Here is a 19,733-nt window from a genome sequence, read left to right on the forward strand (position 1 = left end):
AAAATTATTGGGCCTTAAATGTTATTTAAAGTCATAAATGTATGTGAGCGAGGACCATCAGCAGCGGTACCCGCGCGTTCTCGTTTTCTCGGTCGAATTATATACAATGTCCACTCGCCCTCAAATACTCAATTTCTGCCTATACCACGATCATTGTTCTGTATAAGTTTCGGCAACAAGAAATAAGTTTATACACTCAAGTTATATGGCTCAAATTTCTCGGGCGTTAATCAAATTTCCAAGTCTTTCCACTGAATGCCTCTTGCATCGTATATAATACCACGCAATCCTTACTACCTCTGTGGTTCTCGTAGTTTTTAATTGGGTTAATTGTTTCGAAAAAATTATCAATGTTGACCATAAATATTTTAATTAGTATTCATACGATCAAACTTCAATGAGTACTAAGAAAATCTATTTTGAATGGTTGATATTTTAGATTCCAGAAGGAGTAATGAATATATCGATTTTACAATGCGGTGTATGGTTTTTTTTCTATCTGTCATTATACATTTTGGGAAAGTAAGAATGCTTTAATTATAAATAATAGAGTTGATTAAAAGTAGAAATAATTAGTTAATACTTAGAGGGGTGTAAAAAGTAAAAATTCCCTGTATTTTTTTTTTATAATCGAGGGAAAAAAAATAAAACAAACATTTTCACCCAAAACATATTTTTGACAAAATCAATTTCGTTATTATGGTTCAACTCGAAAAGGAATAACTTTAGATACTTAAAATTTCAATCAACGTGTGTATTGGAAATTTGTATTTACGATGAAATTTCCAAAATATTTTGACTGTTTTTGAGTTATTTATAAGAAAAATTGTTTTTTTTTTTTTTTCTATAAATGCTGATTAAACATTATTCACTGAGTAGAAATGCTTCACAATAAATGTAATACAAAATTTCTTATAAGTTGTTAATGTGTTATGATATTATAATATAAATATATATTATTATAATGACTATATAATAATAATAATAATAATATAACAAATACAATATTTTTGGAAAAAATTACATTATCACATTGTATTAGTATAAGTAAAATAAATTATTTTAATAGCTGTATCAAAAACATATCACAAAATATACTTAGCGATATAGGCTGACAGGCCATTTCTACTCATTCTTCTTTTACAGTTATACATACATCATCGAATTCAAATTTAATACGCCCATGATAGTGACCCACTCGACACCTAATGTACAACAGAGCGGTACCTATTTACCTACCTTTTTTGTTTTGACATGAATATCTCTTATGACTGGAATTTGCAAGACACTTTTTGCCCTACTTGATGATTTTTATCAGTATAGTGACAGTAATGTAAATAATAAATGTACAAAATGTCTATCAATACATTGTATTTGTTACTCTAAATATAATACATTTTTGGTTTCCTTGTTATTCAAAAGACATGTTCATGATCCAATGTCTTTCACAACAGAGGAAATATTTACAATTTTTTTTAGACGTGTGTTTTGGCTATTGGTCTCTATAGAATTGGCATGAAGTTTTTTTTGTCACTCTTGTCATCAGTTGCTATGGTGACATTCGTTTTTACGATGAAAGCGTAAATAATATTTAACGCTAAACAAAAATACCTTTGTTTGAACTCCTTGTAATTAAATAGCCATGTTCATGATCCAATATTTTTTTTACAGCAACGAGGCATAGGTTTATAATTTGCGCTGATTACGTTTATTATATTATTTATATATAGATTATAGGTATGCCCGTAGACATAATAGTGTAAAACTATAGGTACTATTTTTTTAATATAATTTTATACTTCATTATGTTTGAATTACGGTCATGATCATGTTATTAAAATTATTTCCTGTCTTCATTTGGTTAATTTTGGTATTTATCGCGCAAACAATATCTAATTTAGTCTTGACGCGTTTCCCGCCGCGCTGCTCAACCCGTTGGAATATAATCGCAGTCTATTATGTAGTAGCGCAAGTCCATGGGGGAATTCGTGAAAATGAACGATACTCAAATCATAAACCTTGGACAATGGAAAACTTGTTTAAGTATTGTATCACGTAATTTAATCAAATTAACGATGAAAGGCGGGACACAGATTACAGGATCTCCCTTGCATGCGTAATAAAATTTCATAACGCGTACAAAATAAATAAATAAAACAATAAAAGTAGAGCATTGATCAAAATTTATAAGTAGAACATTATATTATATACTGTATATCATGATTAACTATCGTACGTGTTATGATGTTGTTTATGTTTTATAGTAAAAGACTTTGTTCCATTATTGGTTATAATAATTAATGTACTTACAATGCAGATGTAGAATAAGATATTGACATTATTTATTGTGTTATTTGTGTTACCACTATATTTTATAATATTTTTATTGGTTTTATTGCGTCGGAAAATAATTATAAATTATATATAAAATCTAGTGATACCTACTAATTAATTAGAATTTAAATGTTTTTAATTTTACTAACAGTTGTATTATTTAGACTATTTAAAAAAATATATTATTTAACGTTGTAATTATTAAGTAAATATGAATCCTAAAATATAAAAATTGGTATTTTCATCATAAGATATTTTGTGTTATGTAAGCAAATAAATAGTTTAAAGTTTTTCAATTTAAAAACTTTTAATTGCATGATGTAAAATATATTAATCTAAAACCGTTGATGTATTGTAATTGATTATTTATTATATGGCTGTTAACTATAAGTCTTTAATCTTAACCTAATAAAAACGAAATAATTAACATGGTCAGTGGAGAGAAAACTTTTAGCTCCTGTGGTAGGTTAAGAAGCGATTCTTTTTTATATATATAATATATAAACTTTGATTACAGAACTGAACGGTCAATATTATATTATAATACAAAATATTTTTTAACGAACTTCTTTGAATAGTATGCAATTTTTAAAGTTATTTTAATAATTTATTGTAATTTCAAGATTTGTGTTAGAACTATAACTATACATATAAAATATAAACTATCATTTTAATCAAATTTAGATTTGATATTGCATCGGCTATGTTGATATAATATTTTATACCATTACATTTTTCAAAAAAAAACTGGTACGTCATATAATATGTAGTACCTTCTATAATAACATTGAATAGAGATGTATTATTTCTAACAATAACTTTTGTACAAAACATCATTATTATTTAAGATTCATGTGCATACATTAATTTTAAGTATTATTGGGTTTAACTCAACTAATAATACAAGAGGTAACAATTTTAATATTTGTGTTTACAAACATTTTTTAAATAGTTAATTTTTAAAATAAATTAAGTTTAAGAAATATAATTCTTTCAACTTAAAATATTCATTTTTGTTAAGTATTTAAAAAGTTAGTAATATTACAAACAGGATCGAAATAAGGAATAAGTATAAATTATATAGTATATACATACCTATATATTATATTGGGTGGGTCGGTGGGTGTGAATTTGTGATATAATTATCAAGATGATACATTAATACATTATGTATTAAATAAATAAATATTCTAATTAATATAAATTATAAAATATAATTATTTAGATAACATATTTTGTTGATATAGAATATAATAAGTTCATTCACAAATCAAATAAATAATGTATTAATTTGCAAGCTTATCACTTATTCATATAATAAATACTACAAATTGTTCGTTACTTTATAGCCTATAGGTTAACTTATACAATATTTAAGTAACTGTATAATTCACTGAAATTTTTACAAAATATATACCTTGGGATAACATTTTTTTATTAGGTATATACTTTTTAAAACAAAGTAATAGGGTGTATAACTCATTTACCGTATTATTTTAATTTTAGTTAAAACAAAATATTTTTAAACAACTCTTTTTCAGACACACTTTTCAAAAAGGAAGTCTTTTTTCTCAAGTTAAGCAATACTTTATATTTTCTGTTTTTTATACTTTATTTATTATATATTTTATTATTATTATTTTATTTGTAAATTCAGATTTATTCATAGGTTTTATTTTTTTCATCACAAAATCAAAGAAAGACGAGGACACAATAAATCCAATTTAAATTTTTTTTGTTTCATAAACGGATTAATAATTCTGAAAATCATAATTCAGACACGATAGTCTAATTTTAGTTATGTTTAAATATGCAAACTATTTTTACTGCTTTCCTCTTCTTTCATAGCGTATCATAAATTATCGTTGATGATAAACGACATCATGACGTTCATAATTCATAAATTAATTATTTTTTTAAAAGTCGGACCCAGCGTGATTATTGTAGGATATCCGAATGAAAAAGCGTTCCGGCCGGAGGTTTACATAACAATAGGACGAAAAAAAAATGTTATTGGAATAGGTAAGTGGAGTGGTGAAAAAAAAACAAGGATGATGATGACAACATAAAAGGGGTGGAAAAGTTTAACAAATATTTGGTTTACGAAAAATTATTTGTGAGGAAAAAAAATTACCTTAAGTCCTATAATCTCGGAGGGTTAATTAAAATCGCTTCGTAAGTTACATGGATTGTTTTCACTAACATTATATACATTTTCAATCCATGAAATATGTTACATCTGATTGCTTGAATTAATGGAGCTTCGTGGTGAATATTTCATATTTAATTAGTAATAATAGACATATGGCCAACTTTATAGTAATATGATTTTTGTTAATTTAGAATAAAATAGATAAAAGTAATAATAATTAAACATTTTTAATTTGATTTAATAAAAAAAATATTTACATAGACAAAAACAAGTGGTGGTACTTTAATTAATATAATATATATACACTATACAGTAAAAAATATTTGTAATTGTTTTTAATACATTTTAAAACAATACCTACCTTAGATTTACCATTTATCTCGATTTCGTCCGGACACTACTGGTTTTAATTACATAGTCTGGTCGAGACGTGAAAAAATAGGTATGAGTTTCTAAGATTTAATCTCAACGCGTTATCATCTGCGTTTAGCTAAAAATGAATAATTGTTGGAAAAAAAAGTTTATTACTTTTGATACAATAAGCTAGCCGAGGGCCAATATAGTCATTATACGGTTAATTATATTTATATTTATATTATCTATACACTATATACATATATTGTACGTATACATATTATTAAACTATTAACAATATTGTCAGTCTTCTGTCTTATCTCTTGTGAGTTGTGACATACGTGATACGTCATACAATATATATATAACAGGTAGGTTGCGATCTCGTATTGTTCGTGCTGAACTGTTTGAACAATTCGTAATGTTTGAAAAGAGAAAAACCCTATAAATGGCAGTCCAAAACCTCTGAAGAAAAATGGTCATAGATTTTTAAATCATTCATCAAAAATAATATTGATTATTCTATATTTCTATATTATTATAAATTGAAAAATATATGTTTGCACTACTTGATTTTATCTAACGCTGCAGTTGAAAGAATACTTTTATTAATGAATAGTGATTTAACAAAGTCATAAAATAATGTATACATAAATACTGTAAAATCTACATTAGTCATTACACCAGTTTGGAAAATATATTTTGCCAAAAATATTATCGAGAAATATTAAAAATAACAAAGATTTGCTCATTTATATACATAAAACTGGAAAATATTCATTCTCAAAACAAACATCACAAACAGAAGCTATTAGATACCAATTATCAAATGGTTCTGATGATGAATACAAATATTAGTAAGAAAGTTATATTTTAAAAGGTTTTTTGGATGTTATAATTTGCGATATTATTAATTTTAATTTTTAATCATGCATGAGATTATTTGTTATGTAAATAACATTATAATATTGAGTATAAATGTATACCACTATTGTGTGAACAATAAAATGACCACGATATAATATTATGCCCGTATCTGCCATAAAAAGTGAACTCTGCAGATACCTGGTTGTGGTTCAACGGTTTTAATGCGCAATAAAGAAATGGTCGACTGTTACACCCGCATAGCCACATGTTAATACAAAATTGTAGCAGCTGTCCATCACAATAATGTACACGTATTTAAATTAAGTGTTATCGATCGAAAACTACTATTACAAAAACTAATCGATATGATTTGTAAATTTAATAGCGTTATTGTGCTTTAGATGATTACTTAAATAAATAAAAATGATTTCAAAAATGTCCAGTGTAAATATTTCTTCAAGGACTTTCTTATTTATCATTTTATTTCCTTATTTTCAAGTATTTAATTTTAAAATAATAAAAATAAATTTACTCAAACCATTGTAGTTTTTCTTATGTCAAACTAAAAAATACTTAAAATACTTATGGATGTTATCAAATTTGAAATTGATCTGTTTCTAATTTTAAATTATTTATATCCAATGATATAATATATATATATACAATATACATATATTTATTATTTTATTTACATCTACGTTTATATGCCTATATTTTTAACGTAGAATTATTGTGTTACTATGAATTATAAATAGGTAATAATAATATTTATTTTTACGATACTTATCTTAGATAAAACGTAAAATGTTTTATACAATATAGTAATTGTATTACCTATTATTCAATATAATGGCTTAAAAGTAATTTGAATTTAGAAACGTTTATTTATTAGATTATTTATGAAACAATATTAAGGTATAGAAAACAGTATAAATAAATAAAACAATTTCCAATCTTACCGATTATCAATAATTTTTTTTTTTTTTAAACAAGTTTATAAATAAACGAATAGATTTTCTTAAAATTTAAAATTTTATTTCAATTGTTTTTGCATTTTTTTATTTGTACTTCCCAAGCAGTAATTTATTTGTATTTCAGCCATCTGGTGTCTATAATACGTTTGGAAGATGTATAATTTAGAAAACAATATATGTTTGCCCAATGTTGATAAATAATTTTTCTTATAAATATGTAATTCAAATTTATCTTGATACAATATTTTGTAAATATATATATAATTTATAATGAAGTATAAATATTTTAAAAAGATGCTGGTTGTAGTTTTGTATTATATTTTATTATTATTTGTTAGTCATGTCAAGTGTCATAACGCACGTCGTTACAAACTTAAATGATATTTACGATTTTAATATTTATAAAATGTATTTTATATTTTTATACCTAATAAAACAGTACATTTATTATATATACCTTATTGAATGCTCATCGTTTTAAAATAAACATGTTTAAAAATAATTCACATCATTAAATTTTAAAAACTCTCGTCTTTTATAAAAATAGAATTTTTTAATGTTTATAATAAAACGGTTTAAGATAAATATTAGTACTTTTGGTATAAAAATAGACAACACTTTTAAAATTTAGAAATATATTCATTTTTATCAATTAATTTCTCTCCGGCTTTTAGCTCAATATAACGAATTTTCTGAAATCGTGACAATTATTCTAACGAAATTGAAACGAAGATAACTTTCAATTATATTTCCATAAAATTACTATATGTTTTTATATAGAATTTATAACTTTCCATTCTTATCACTTATCAGTCATATTTATATTATATACTTAAAACATATTTAAAAATTCTTATTATCAAATTATATTTAAATAAATGTGTATGATTCATATTGATCTAAATCAGCACCTATAGAAGTATTTAAATGTTTAGGCGTAAATATTGATGCTATCGCATTGACATATAACGTAAATATAATAATGATTTAAGTATTTTGGAAATTAAAACATTTACAAATTTATGATATGAATTCATAACTATTTATGTTACAATTCAATATCCAATCATATTATTTGTTATTGAATTGTTATGCTAATAAATTTTGATAAACGTTTTTATCATTGTGTAAATGTAATTTATCATCATAATTTAAATGTGTCCCTCAGTGTATTACCATAGTCGTAATCATTGACAATTTTAATTTAAAACAGATATATAAATAAGTTCATAACTTAATTATATTTTCTTTATCTATTAAATTATAGGTATAATGTTACAAATTGAAATTTAATGAAGTTATTTTTTGATACCAATTTTGATTTTTTTATGTTTTATGCGACATTTTTTTACAAACAATAATATACTTAGTACAAATTTTGCAAGTTTTGTAAATTTGTTCAGCATTTATAAATTAAGCATCAGTACTACCTAAGTTTAAAACGTATTATCAGTATGATTGTAGTATAACGTACCTGTGCAAACCATTACATTATATTATCATGAACCTCATACTTTACTAATTTATTAATGAAATCAGTTTTGTTATTTTTTTTTTTTTGTGTCCAAGTATAAATAACTATTAAAAATATTTGTGCACTATACTCGGTTACTCTCTTTTGTTAAAGAGTTGAAATGTAATTTAATATTCACGTGTTAGGCTTGGTTGAATATCAAATTCCAGTTTATGATTTCATCGTCTAATGACGCACTTAGTCACATACAGAAATGTTGTTGAGTGCCCTATTAAAATAATTATATAGCAGGACCGTTGTTTCATTCAACATATTATAAGCCTGTGGAAAAGTACTCAAAATGTGATGTAATTTATATATGTTATGCAGTAGGTAGGTATATTTAATATAATTAATATCTCACGTGAGATTATAGAATTGTTTCGTGTTGTTATCAATTTGTGTGTTCCAAGTTGTAATGAAGACACAATATGTCAGTAAATAGCATGTATAATATGTAACGGTGAACGATTAATAATAAATAATAAAATTCATTGTTGTGTTTATCTATATCAGACGTTATTATATTAGGCTCGAGAGACTACGTCTGAATTTCTAAACAAATCTAAAGTAGGCACCTGTCATTTAACAGTTTTACATTGAATTGTTTAATATTTAATAAATTACATTAAAGTATGCAAAATTAAAAAACACATATTATCAGATGCAATAGAAAGAAATAATTTAATTTATACGTATTCACGTTTTATAATAATTATACAATTATACACAATATAATTGAAATAACACCCCTTTATAATTTATTAAGGTTGTAAAAAATAATTTAAATATTATTTCAAAAACATTATTTTTAATTGTGTTATGATAATAACAAATTTAATAATGAGAAAAAAAATGAAGAAAATATCTCTTTATTCGTAGTTACAATATATTTGTTTGAAGTGTATAAGATACTAGGTACACGTTTTCTATAAAACTGTATATAACTATTATAATAATGTACACATAATATTTTAAAATAAAATATAATAATATTATAGATTATAATATTAAAAATCCATTTTATTTGCTATTCCTTTGTACTTCAATTTGTTTTTAGAGAACCAATATTAATAGTTATGAATACTTTTGTCATGTTTAAAGTAAAACGAAAGTTAAATGATTATTTTGCAAACATCTTTATATTTTTAGAAAATAATATGCATAGTTAAATTTTAATTATAATAACATTAGATAAAATATAAACAGAATAAAGTATATTGATAATTTAAGTTATGTAGAAACGAAATAATAAAGGCAAAGATTCCGCATTAATAGAGATAAAATTTCAATTACAAAGTATCAAATTATAATTGATTATAAGTTTATCCTACAAGCCGTAGAATATAGTTGATTCGTTTAGTGGAATAACATATTGCGCCTGTACACCAGAATTGTCTCCAAGGATTGGTAATCTATTTAAATATTCTCGTTAGCCATTAGGCGTTAGGAGAGAAACGTGACGTGGACTTAATGCCATGGTTTAAGCCACGTTTTCCTGTCGCAAAAGCCGAGAGGGTTAGCAAAAGGCTTTACTCGTATCACCTAGTTATAATACAATAAGTTTCATGTGAATTTATTTTATCTGTTTTTCTGTTTTACAGAGACCATCCAGATTCGAAAACGCAAACGGGTCATGAGTTTTGTTTGGTGGAAGGATTTTCGGAGAAAGAGACCCCCGACGGGCCAGCAGACGTGGAGAAAATTTGACTATTGGCGACAAACTACCGTCGACAACATAGTCTACCAACGGGTGATGTCCTCAGTGACCACTTAAAGACTATAATCATCCTCTCCCTTCACCTACGCCATCGACGGTCGTCACGTTAATATACCTACTTTTTTTTGGTCGGATAATTCCACTGCCACGGGTATCACAATGGAATCACTAGACGTGGCCGAAAACTTATCCAGCCTGTCGGGCATGGTATTCAAAATCGACCAGAACGAATATGGTCTCCTGGTGGATCAGAACGGCACGGGTTACCTAAACGATACCAACGTCACGATGGACCCAAACCGAACGTATTACATTTTCGAGTCTGTCTACCCGTCAACGTACTCGATACCGGAAATAGTTATCGCTTCAGTCGTGGTAATCATGCTCATGATCGTCGTTGTCGTGGGAAATATGCTGGTCATCATTGCCATCGTGACAGAGAAAGCATTGAAAAACGTGCAAAACTGGTTCATCGCCAGCCTGGCCGTGGCTGACTTCTTCCTGGGCATCATCGTCATGCCATTCTCATTGGCTAACGAACTGATGGGCTATTGGATATTTGGCGACTGGTGGTGTGACATACACGCCGCACTCGACGTGCTTCTATGCACCGCTTCAATCATGAACTTGTGTTTGATAGCCTTGGACAGGTACTGGTCCATTACGCAGGCCGTCGACTATTTGAAGAAACGCACACCAGCCCGGGCAATGGTCATGATCGGTTTCGTGTGGATATTCAGTGGCGTCATTTGTATACCACCTCTGCTTGGCTGGAAGGTCAAGAGGGTGCCTGAACGATATCCTAAATGCGAGGTATGTGTAATTCTAAAAGTTTAAACTTTTATATTTTAGTTAGCTGCTGATACACGTAAGCAATGTATTAGAAAGCACATATTATAATGTATGATTAAGGTTCTCTATACTATTATGTTGGAATGTGTTTTATTATTTATACATTAATATTAGTTGAGGTATTTGATTGAATTAAATTTTAAATACAACTAATTTAATTTTTACAATATCATTAAATTTAAACAAGTTTTCATGCTTACAGAAATTTATCTCGAAAAAAAAATATTAACATTTTTAATGAAACGACTAATTTATCATAAAAATGCAATAAAGTTATACATTCAATAAAAATTTTAACGTAAAAATATCTTAACATGTACTAATTATTTTAGTTGAATTGTTATCTAGAAAAAAGACATAGTAAAAATTAAGTAAAATATTAAAATATATATTATATTATTATATACTTGTAATAATAAGATATGATTAAAAAAAAATTATGAAACATCGTAAATAATGAAATATTACGTTGTATAAAATATTAAAATAAATAAAAATAAAATGTTAGATACTACATTAGGGATCATGATAAAGAATATTTGAAGATATAATATAATGTAGTGAAATAAGTACAACTACATAATATAACCGATTACATTAAATTAATTGACTTATTAAAAATTGTAATTTATTTAAATTATTAGAAATGTTATAAATTCCAAATACATATAGTATATTACATACATATGTTTTGTTATACTTTTATCAATACAAAATACACATTTGTATTCTTTTGTTTGTTCAATATCTTCTCTATTTGTGGGCGTCATTCCTTGGATATTCGATCTAACAAAATTAAAAACAAACAACGCAGATTAGATTCAGATGGATGTCAGAGGAAGAGTAGAAAAATGTAATATACTTCGGCTTACCTTTTTATTCTATAAATAACAAATATCTTAAAATCTCAAAACGAATATTTAGATGCTGATATTAAAATATATTATTATCAATTGAAATTGAACAGCTTAATTGCTTGTAAATATATTATCTTTATATTATTAGATTATTGCTATGTATTTTCGAGCCCTAATAAATTACATCGTATAATAAATATATTGAAAAAAAAACATAATAATGAATAATTTAATTTAAAATTCCGAAATATTTACCATGTTGTTCACATTTACTATTTAATAAATAATTAAAATATGAAATTTAATGTAAAACAGGATTTATTGATTTTTGCTCGTTAATTATTTGGTTTAAGTGTAGTGACTAATTTCAAAATAATGCATTAGCATTATTTATTTTATTATTATAAAATGCTGCATTAGTAGGTGTGGTATATAGGTATATAGCTATTAATTTCCGTGTGCAAAATAATCGAAACAAAGATATATTGTATTTTATGTAAAAGTGTCAACATAAGTGTTATGGTGTAGTGCTAAAAAATGTTTGACCTCATTTAATATTACCAAGGTGGCAAGAGTATACGGAACTATTTTTAGCAAAATGTTTCTTAAAAAATTCAATTTCGTTATAGTTGTATTGCGGATAATTTGATTAGTAATTTGTATTTTTAATCAAATACAATATGAATTGTTTATATTCGTCCTTTTAAATATTTTCGTTTAATAAAAATAAAATACTGGTTTTTCATTAGAATTTTTTAATGCTGCAAATATTAAAATCGTTTATTATTATAAAATAATTTAAAAAGTTGTTTGTAAATTATAGAATCCTAAAACATTGTTTTCATTGGAGCGAATATGAACAACTTATTACTATACATTTTATACTATATGATAAAACTTTGTACATCGGTAATTGCAAAATTAAATATCGATGTTATTAAGAATATAAAAGTTTTATTTTTCAAATATAAAAATAAATTAAACTAATACATCTATAGTATATATATATACGTATATATAAAGGTTGGATTAGGTTAGGTTATACATATGCAACTTGCTATAATTTAAAATATTTTTATTTTTTGAATTGAATTTATATTTATCTAAAAAGTTATTGCTAAAAATAATGGAAATACTCAATATCTTCTTAAGCTCTGAACCAATTTTAAACCTTTTTATTACATTATTATGTGGAAAATACAAAATTTTAAGTATATTTTATGTTTATATAAGACATTATATTTACTGAAATGGATACCTACAAAATGTATTGATTGCATACCTACGTATTATATTTTGAAATACTCTTTTAAACTCATAATAAAAGTTTAAATGTCACAAGGTTATTGCTTTTTGAACATATTTGATATTTGTTTATTTTAGATTGAAACAGTATAACATAAATGTACTGTTTTCAGTTCGTTTAGTCATGTTTCTGCCATTAAAATGTTCAGTTAATAGCCCAACAAATAATTTATATTTATTTTTTAATACTTATTACTAAAATGAAATTTAGTAACATAATAACATATAGATTTTCAATTGATATTTTAAATGTATACTAATTGTAGTACAATGAGTACTTTAAAACAAATATAATATATTATGAATAAAAATTTTGATTTTACTTAGTTAAAGATTACTTAAGATTATGTTAAAATTCTTAATTAAATTATTATTTTTGATTTTCGTGGAAGTTAATTCAAAAATAGGATATTCTTAGAACTATGATTAAGTTAAATTATAAATAATATATGCATACTAGACTTAGTATCAAAAATACATATGTGGATTTGTCAGAGCATTTAATTCATAGGTTTAATAAATAAAACATATTTTATACATATATATTATAGGGATATACTAAAAAAAAAGTCCAAGCTATACTGTTTGAGTATTTATAGGTAAGACTAATGAGGTGTCAGCTTGAAAATATGTCAATTTGTTCCTACTGTATCAATTTTTTGTGAAGAATCGCATTTTTTTAAAAATTTTTATTGTCATTATGATATAGTTTAGATCTGGCTTGGAAATATTCCATTTTAGACGAATGAATATCATTAACTGCAGTACCTTTGAAAATATGCTCATTGGTTGGATGCTTTGGACCATGTTTACTTTTTTTTTAATTTCCCAATAAACATACCAATCGACTAGTGTAGATACAAATCTCGTTGTAGGTATTTAAATAGATATATATATCTCATTAGCAGAAATACTTAACAGATTTTCTCTGTTGTATTTATTATTTAGTATGATATTAGGTATTGGTAATATTTTAATTGATTGTCGGAACAAGGCAATTATTCTTTTACTTTTATAATCTTATATAACTATATAATATGTATAGTGTATATTATATACACTAACTAGTAAATTATTTTATTACTTGTATAGTAATTATTCAAAATGTTTCACATAAAATATTGAAAATAAATTCTAACGTGGTCCGTTCGGCGTCGGAACATCGTAGCAGTCTATAGACACTATACTGATTAATAAATCAATCAAATAATAAATCTGTTTGTATATTGATGAATGAATATGAACAATATATTTTTTATTTAGATAAGAAAAGAACATTATGTAAATTTTATCGCGTCCGAATGATAAGTCACATATGATAATTCTCTGCGGTTTAAAGAATGACGCGAATCCTCGAATTGACTGTCTGTTTGTTTTGGTAAATATATCTTAGCTGCTCATTTACATGTTGGTAATGTACGGATAAAGTTTGTTATTTTAACGTGGACTAGCGATTGCAGAGAAAACAAATATCGATTAGTGATAGACGTTTGCTAATATAACTTTTGCAATTCGTTATTGATATTTAATGAATAATAAAATATATAATTTATACGCAATTTTAAGAACAATTACTATTATTAAAATAATGCACTTATATATAATTAATATTATAAGTATCTACATAATAACAATATTTCTATAGTAAAAACTATAAACGTTACATAATATTATTTTTATCATCTATTTTATACATAAAGCATACTTTAAAAATATAAATTGTTTATTCTTCGCCAAGTGTGTTATTGGTGGTTTCAATATATTAAGTATAATTACTTTATTTTATTTTATATTTATAATAACTGAATTCATAATTAAGTATTTGAATTACCTTCCAAAATAAATTATATCATCATATGTTTTTAATTTATACTTTTCATTCATCAGGTAATATCTTCATATAATATGTCATGATATTATGTTATTTGTTGATTATTCTGATACGACTTCTAAAATTGTCTTAAAGAAAATAGATTCTATCAAAATATGATTTCTTTAAATAGTCATTTAATTAATAATTTAATTTAAAGTCGAAATAATGTGTATAATATATTTACCTTATAATATACTACCGTTGTATAGATAATATCACTGTAATACTCGTACACACATATTGATTATATCGTTATCTATGCATATAATTATTACAATAATCCATCAAAATGAACAGCTTTAACGTCTACCAATATTAACAACAATGTTTCGGGAAAGTTTTCGTCATCCAACGTCTGCGGAGTCACGTCGTCCCGTAAGAGTTTATTATAAATTAACTCTCTCGCAGGGGGGAAAAATGTCTCAACATATTATATAGACCACATATAGTAGTAATAACCGTAGTGGGCCTCTGTGCCGCGGGGTGGGACGGTTTATTGCCGTTTATTTGCGACAGTTGTTTTACATGGCCCGGTGTTAATCTTCACTACCACGAATGAGATTGAGTCGTTGAAATAACGTGCGACGTGGCGCGAAAACGACCTCGGTACATCATCGGAAAAACACACAGAGATCGTCATACTAGTTTTGTCGGACGTGCATACACACACGCACCGTACGCGAGTGTCGTGCGTGACCGACGTGTATATACACGACTGTCTAGACTAATCCATATTCAGTAAGAAACGCTTTATTTATACGATATACGGACACGGACACGAGCGCGCGCGCACACGCTCGATGATACGAATGATAACGTTTGCTAGCTTCTTGACACCGTTAATGTCGTGCGTCGTGTCATGTCCGTAGTGTTCTAGAATAATACATGGTACAGGAGTAGCTTACTTTGGGAGGAAAAAAGAGGGTTTAAAATCATCGAACAGTGTTCGTTCACTTAAAAATAGTAATTTTTCAAACCTAATGCTAATTGCCGCGACTCTGAAATTCATTATAATAATAGGTATAATTTATTACCGACACATGACATTTTTAGGATAAAAAAAACCATGCTTGTCAAATGTTTTATTGTAAAAAAAAAATAAGTTAAGTTGATTTAGTCATGTAAATTCTAATCAAGTTGGATTTACTTTAAAGTTATGTGATTAATTTTAAGAAGAGAGTTTCCCAAAGGAGTTGTATAGAAATACGCACGGGTAATGGATATGCTATAATTTATTCAATAATAACTGTACAGTGTACCTACACCATCCCTGAAAGTCTATACAATATGTAGGTGTATATTTTTTTTAGTAAAATATATCCATTTATAATAATAATTGTCATCTGATCCGGAAAATAACCTTCAGCATTAGATATTGTGTTGTAAAAAATAAATATATTTATAATAAAGTGTGCTTTATATATGCTTTGCTTTGCGTTTTCCGGACTAAAAAGAATTTATTTTAAGTATAAAAATGCGTGCGATACGGTGTCAAACTAGTGTTTTATAGGTTAATATTTTTATTCCGTAATTATCCGCAGATAAGTTGTCAATAGAAGTTTTAAACAACTTTATAAATGTGTTGTGCTGATTGAAAATAATTTTCAAATTTGTTATAATATGGCATTTGGTTACTGGGATTGCATAATATCGCTAATCTACTTGCGTATATTTATTTTCCACAAAATAGATTTTTATAAATATGTATTTAACGTCAAAAACTGTTATAAGTGTTCTATGAGATGATAATATATTTGTCCTTACATTTTTAAAATTGGCATATATTGGTATATGTGGATGACTTTGTTGACTCCAAATTATTTAATTTAGAATGCAGAATAATATTTCTTTCAAATGTTTTTCAAACTTTTAATTTTTAATGAAAACCCGTCATTTTTACTGTAAATTATTTTGTGAAAAACGTTGACGTTTTTAACTCAACATTTGAATGAGTTGTTTTTGAGTTATTACATTTTGTATTCCAAGGATAATAATTAATAATAAATAAGTCCATGATAATAAATTAAATTTGTTAGATATAGGACCTCTGATAATTTAATAAATTTATAGTTTGTAAAAATGGTCTAAGTATAATAAACAATATATCTATACTAAATCTACTTTAGATAGTTGTAAAAATATTTCAAGGACTATAAAATGTTCGTAATGTAAACATTATGATAACTAAAAAACTAATTGCTTGAATTTTAAATTAAGTAAATGAACATTTTCAAAAAAAATATGCACTAATTAATTTACAGTGAAAATGTTGTGGGCCTTCTTATTTAAATAAAAATAGAAGTCTGTATTGCCACAATATACTTCTTATATTGTTTATTTTTATGTGTACCTATGGCATGTGTACCAGTGGAAAAACTAAAAAGTAGAATTTAAACTGAATCAAGTGTACAGTCTACCAGTAGTAGTTCTTTATTTTACCTTTGAAAAGTGTAGAACATTCATTCTCAAGATACTAAAAACGTGGTCATATCATGTTTAAAAATTTAAAAATTATAATTTGAATTGATTCATTATTTAATGAAACAATTGAAGGTGAGCATGCTTGGTAAATTACTTTGTATATACTTTACACATATATAATATCAACAATACTAATCAATGAAATATATTTCTATATTATGTTCTGATTGTGAACATAAACATTTATAATAAAGTCTAAAACGCTATTATAATGGTAATAATATTAATTTATGATTAACACAAAATGATTTATTTTTGAGAAAATTAAATTTTGATTGCATTTTAACGGGATAAAAAAAAAACTTTTTTAAATTATTTATACAATAAGTTATCATACGTATGTAAACATCGTAAAACGTTTAAATCAGGTTTATTTAAAACAAAATCGATACCAAAAATAATAAAGAATTAAGTAATAAAAAATAAAACTCAGTATCTGTCCAATAATGTCCAATCAATTATTAAATTATAATAAGTTAATACATCTATTGTTTCGATTTAATTTGATTTCTATAGTAAATGTACTTTTTTAGTGATGAATATTCAAATATTTTTATTTCTGGATCAATAATGAATTATATAAACTGTAGAAAACCATAACTTTGATATTAAAATATCACGTAGTATCCATTAATATTAGCTACACAATAAGGTATGCCTGTATTGATTATTATTATTATTATTTCGTTAAAAAATATTTTTTTATAATTATATTTCGAGAATTTTTTTAAATTGTTTTTATTATCATATGTTTGATCATATTAAAACGCAAAATATATTTTATTCACGAATCGTCCATTATATTTAATAACATTGAGGTCATTTATCTTATTTTTCATATTAATTTGAATAAATTATATTTTTATTTTAATAACTACAATGGTATTTGAAACTAAAGTTTTAATTTATTTGAATAACTAATAATTAAATCATTAACATAATATATTTTATATCATTTAAGTATTTTTAAATTTAAAAAAAATAATATGTTGGTAAAATTAACCAATCTATAGCTTAAGCATATTATATTAACCTTATATACCATTATTTGTTTATCATTCAAAATTTTAAAACTTTAAATATAATTACATTTTAAAAATATTTTATCATTAGTTTAAAAGTAAAAAAAAAATAGTGTTAAGTTATGTTTATTTACTTAAAATGTTTAATGAATTAAACTTAAGTGCCGATTATTTAAATAGATAAAATAATAGGGTTATTTGATTTGGAATGTTTTAATACAATGCAAAATAAATTACTTGGTAATTCAATTAAGTATATTTAATCTGAATTGATCTTGAGGTATAATAATAGTCATCGAATACCATTAATTTGAGTGAGAGTACCATCTTAAACTCCTTCCAACTAAATTCAGTAATCCGTAAACCCGTTCATAATAAACCCATATAATATATTAAATTAGAAAAGTAATAGACAGAGACATTGGGTGTAGATAAAGAGAGAGAGTGGGAGAATGATGGAGTAAGGGATCAAGAAAAATAGTTACAGATAATATATTATCGAAACACCCATTTACCTTGACTTCGATCAATTCCTATAATATATTACATAAATATAATTATAATAGTTTTTTTTTAGAAATTTATTTCTCTGTTTATAACATTATCTTATACTACTTTAACTGGCATGCATCTATTATTCCTTCAGTTTATATTGCGGAAACTGTATTATATTTGTTTGTTACAACTATTAATACATGAGTGTACATATCCGTCACAATTCACAGAGTTATGTGTCTGATGTACGCGCATTCCATATTTATATCTCAGTTATTCTCTCTATTTATAATAAATTGACAAAGAAAATGGAAATTAAAAATAATTATTTAATTTTCTTTAGTTGCTTTATTTAATGAAATATTATGAAAATCTTAACATTAATTCAATGCATTGGGTACTGAGTGTTAAATTGTATAGGTAACTCTAAATAGTTAAACCAATAATATAGTTTATTAATCATTCAATTACTAAAAAATAAAAGGGTTATTTAAGGATTATTACACCATATGTAGGCTAATTTTTAGGATTAATATTAGGTAATTATTTTAATATTAAATATGCTTGTCAAAAATTTTTTTTTCATACTTATTCATTTAACATAATATTTATGTATATAATATATCTATAGTGGTATACTGCTATTCGACACTAGTCAAATCTATAATTATATAATATATGATATATGACTTAGTAAACCATAATAAGTTGTTATTTTACTATAGTAAAATTGTCAATATTTATAATTTAATTTTGACCTAATGAAAATTATTCAAATGCAGTTAGAACGTTATTGGTCATTTGTTATGATTAAAAAATTTAAGGTAGAAAATTAAAATTTGAACGCACATGAAAAAATTTAAAGGAACGGACAAGGCGTAATGAAGTTAATGAACTATTTCACAGATAATAATCAATTGTATACTAATAAATA

The 19,733-nt window shown here is 25.0% G+C and overlaps 1 protein-coding gene across 1 annotated transcript in view; it reads left to right on the forward strand.

The window, feature by feature from the left end:
* LOC132920772 (probable G-protein coupled receptor No18) overlaps positions 1-19,733 on the forward strand; it is a 137,581-nt gene that overhangs the window by 22,366 nt on the left and 95,482 nt on the right. Inside the window, exon 2 of the mRNA XM_060983435.1 lies at positions 9,799-10,727. Coding sequence (XP_060839418.1) covers positions 10,074-10,727 — 654 coding nt within the window. The 5' untranslated portion in view covers positions 9,799-10,073. The remainder of the gene's footprint in view (positions 1-9,798; positions 10,728-19,733) is intronic.

The sequence above is a fragment of the Rhopalosiphum padi genome, chromosome 2 (assembly GCF_020882245.1).
Source record: "Rhopalosiphum padi isolate XX-2018 chromosome 2, ASM2088224v1, whole genome shotgun sequence".
Taxonomy (NCBI): domain Eukaryota; kingdom Metazoa; phylum Arthropoda; class Insecta; order Hemiptera; family Aphididae; genus Rhopalosiphum; species Rhopalosiphum padi.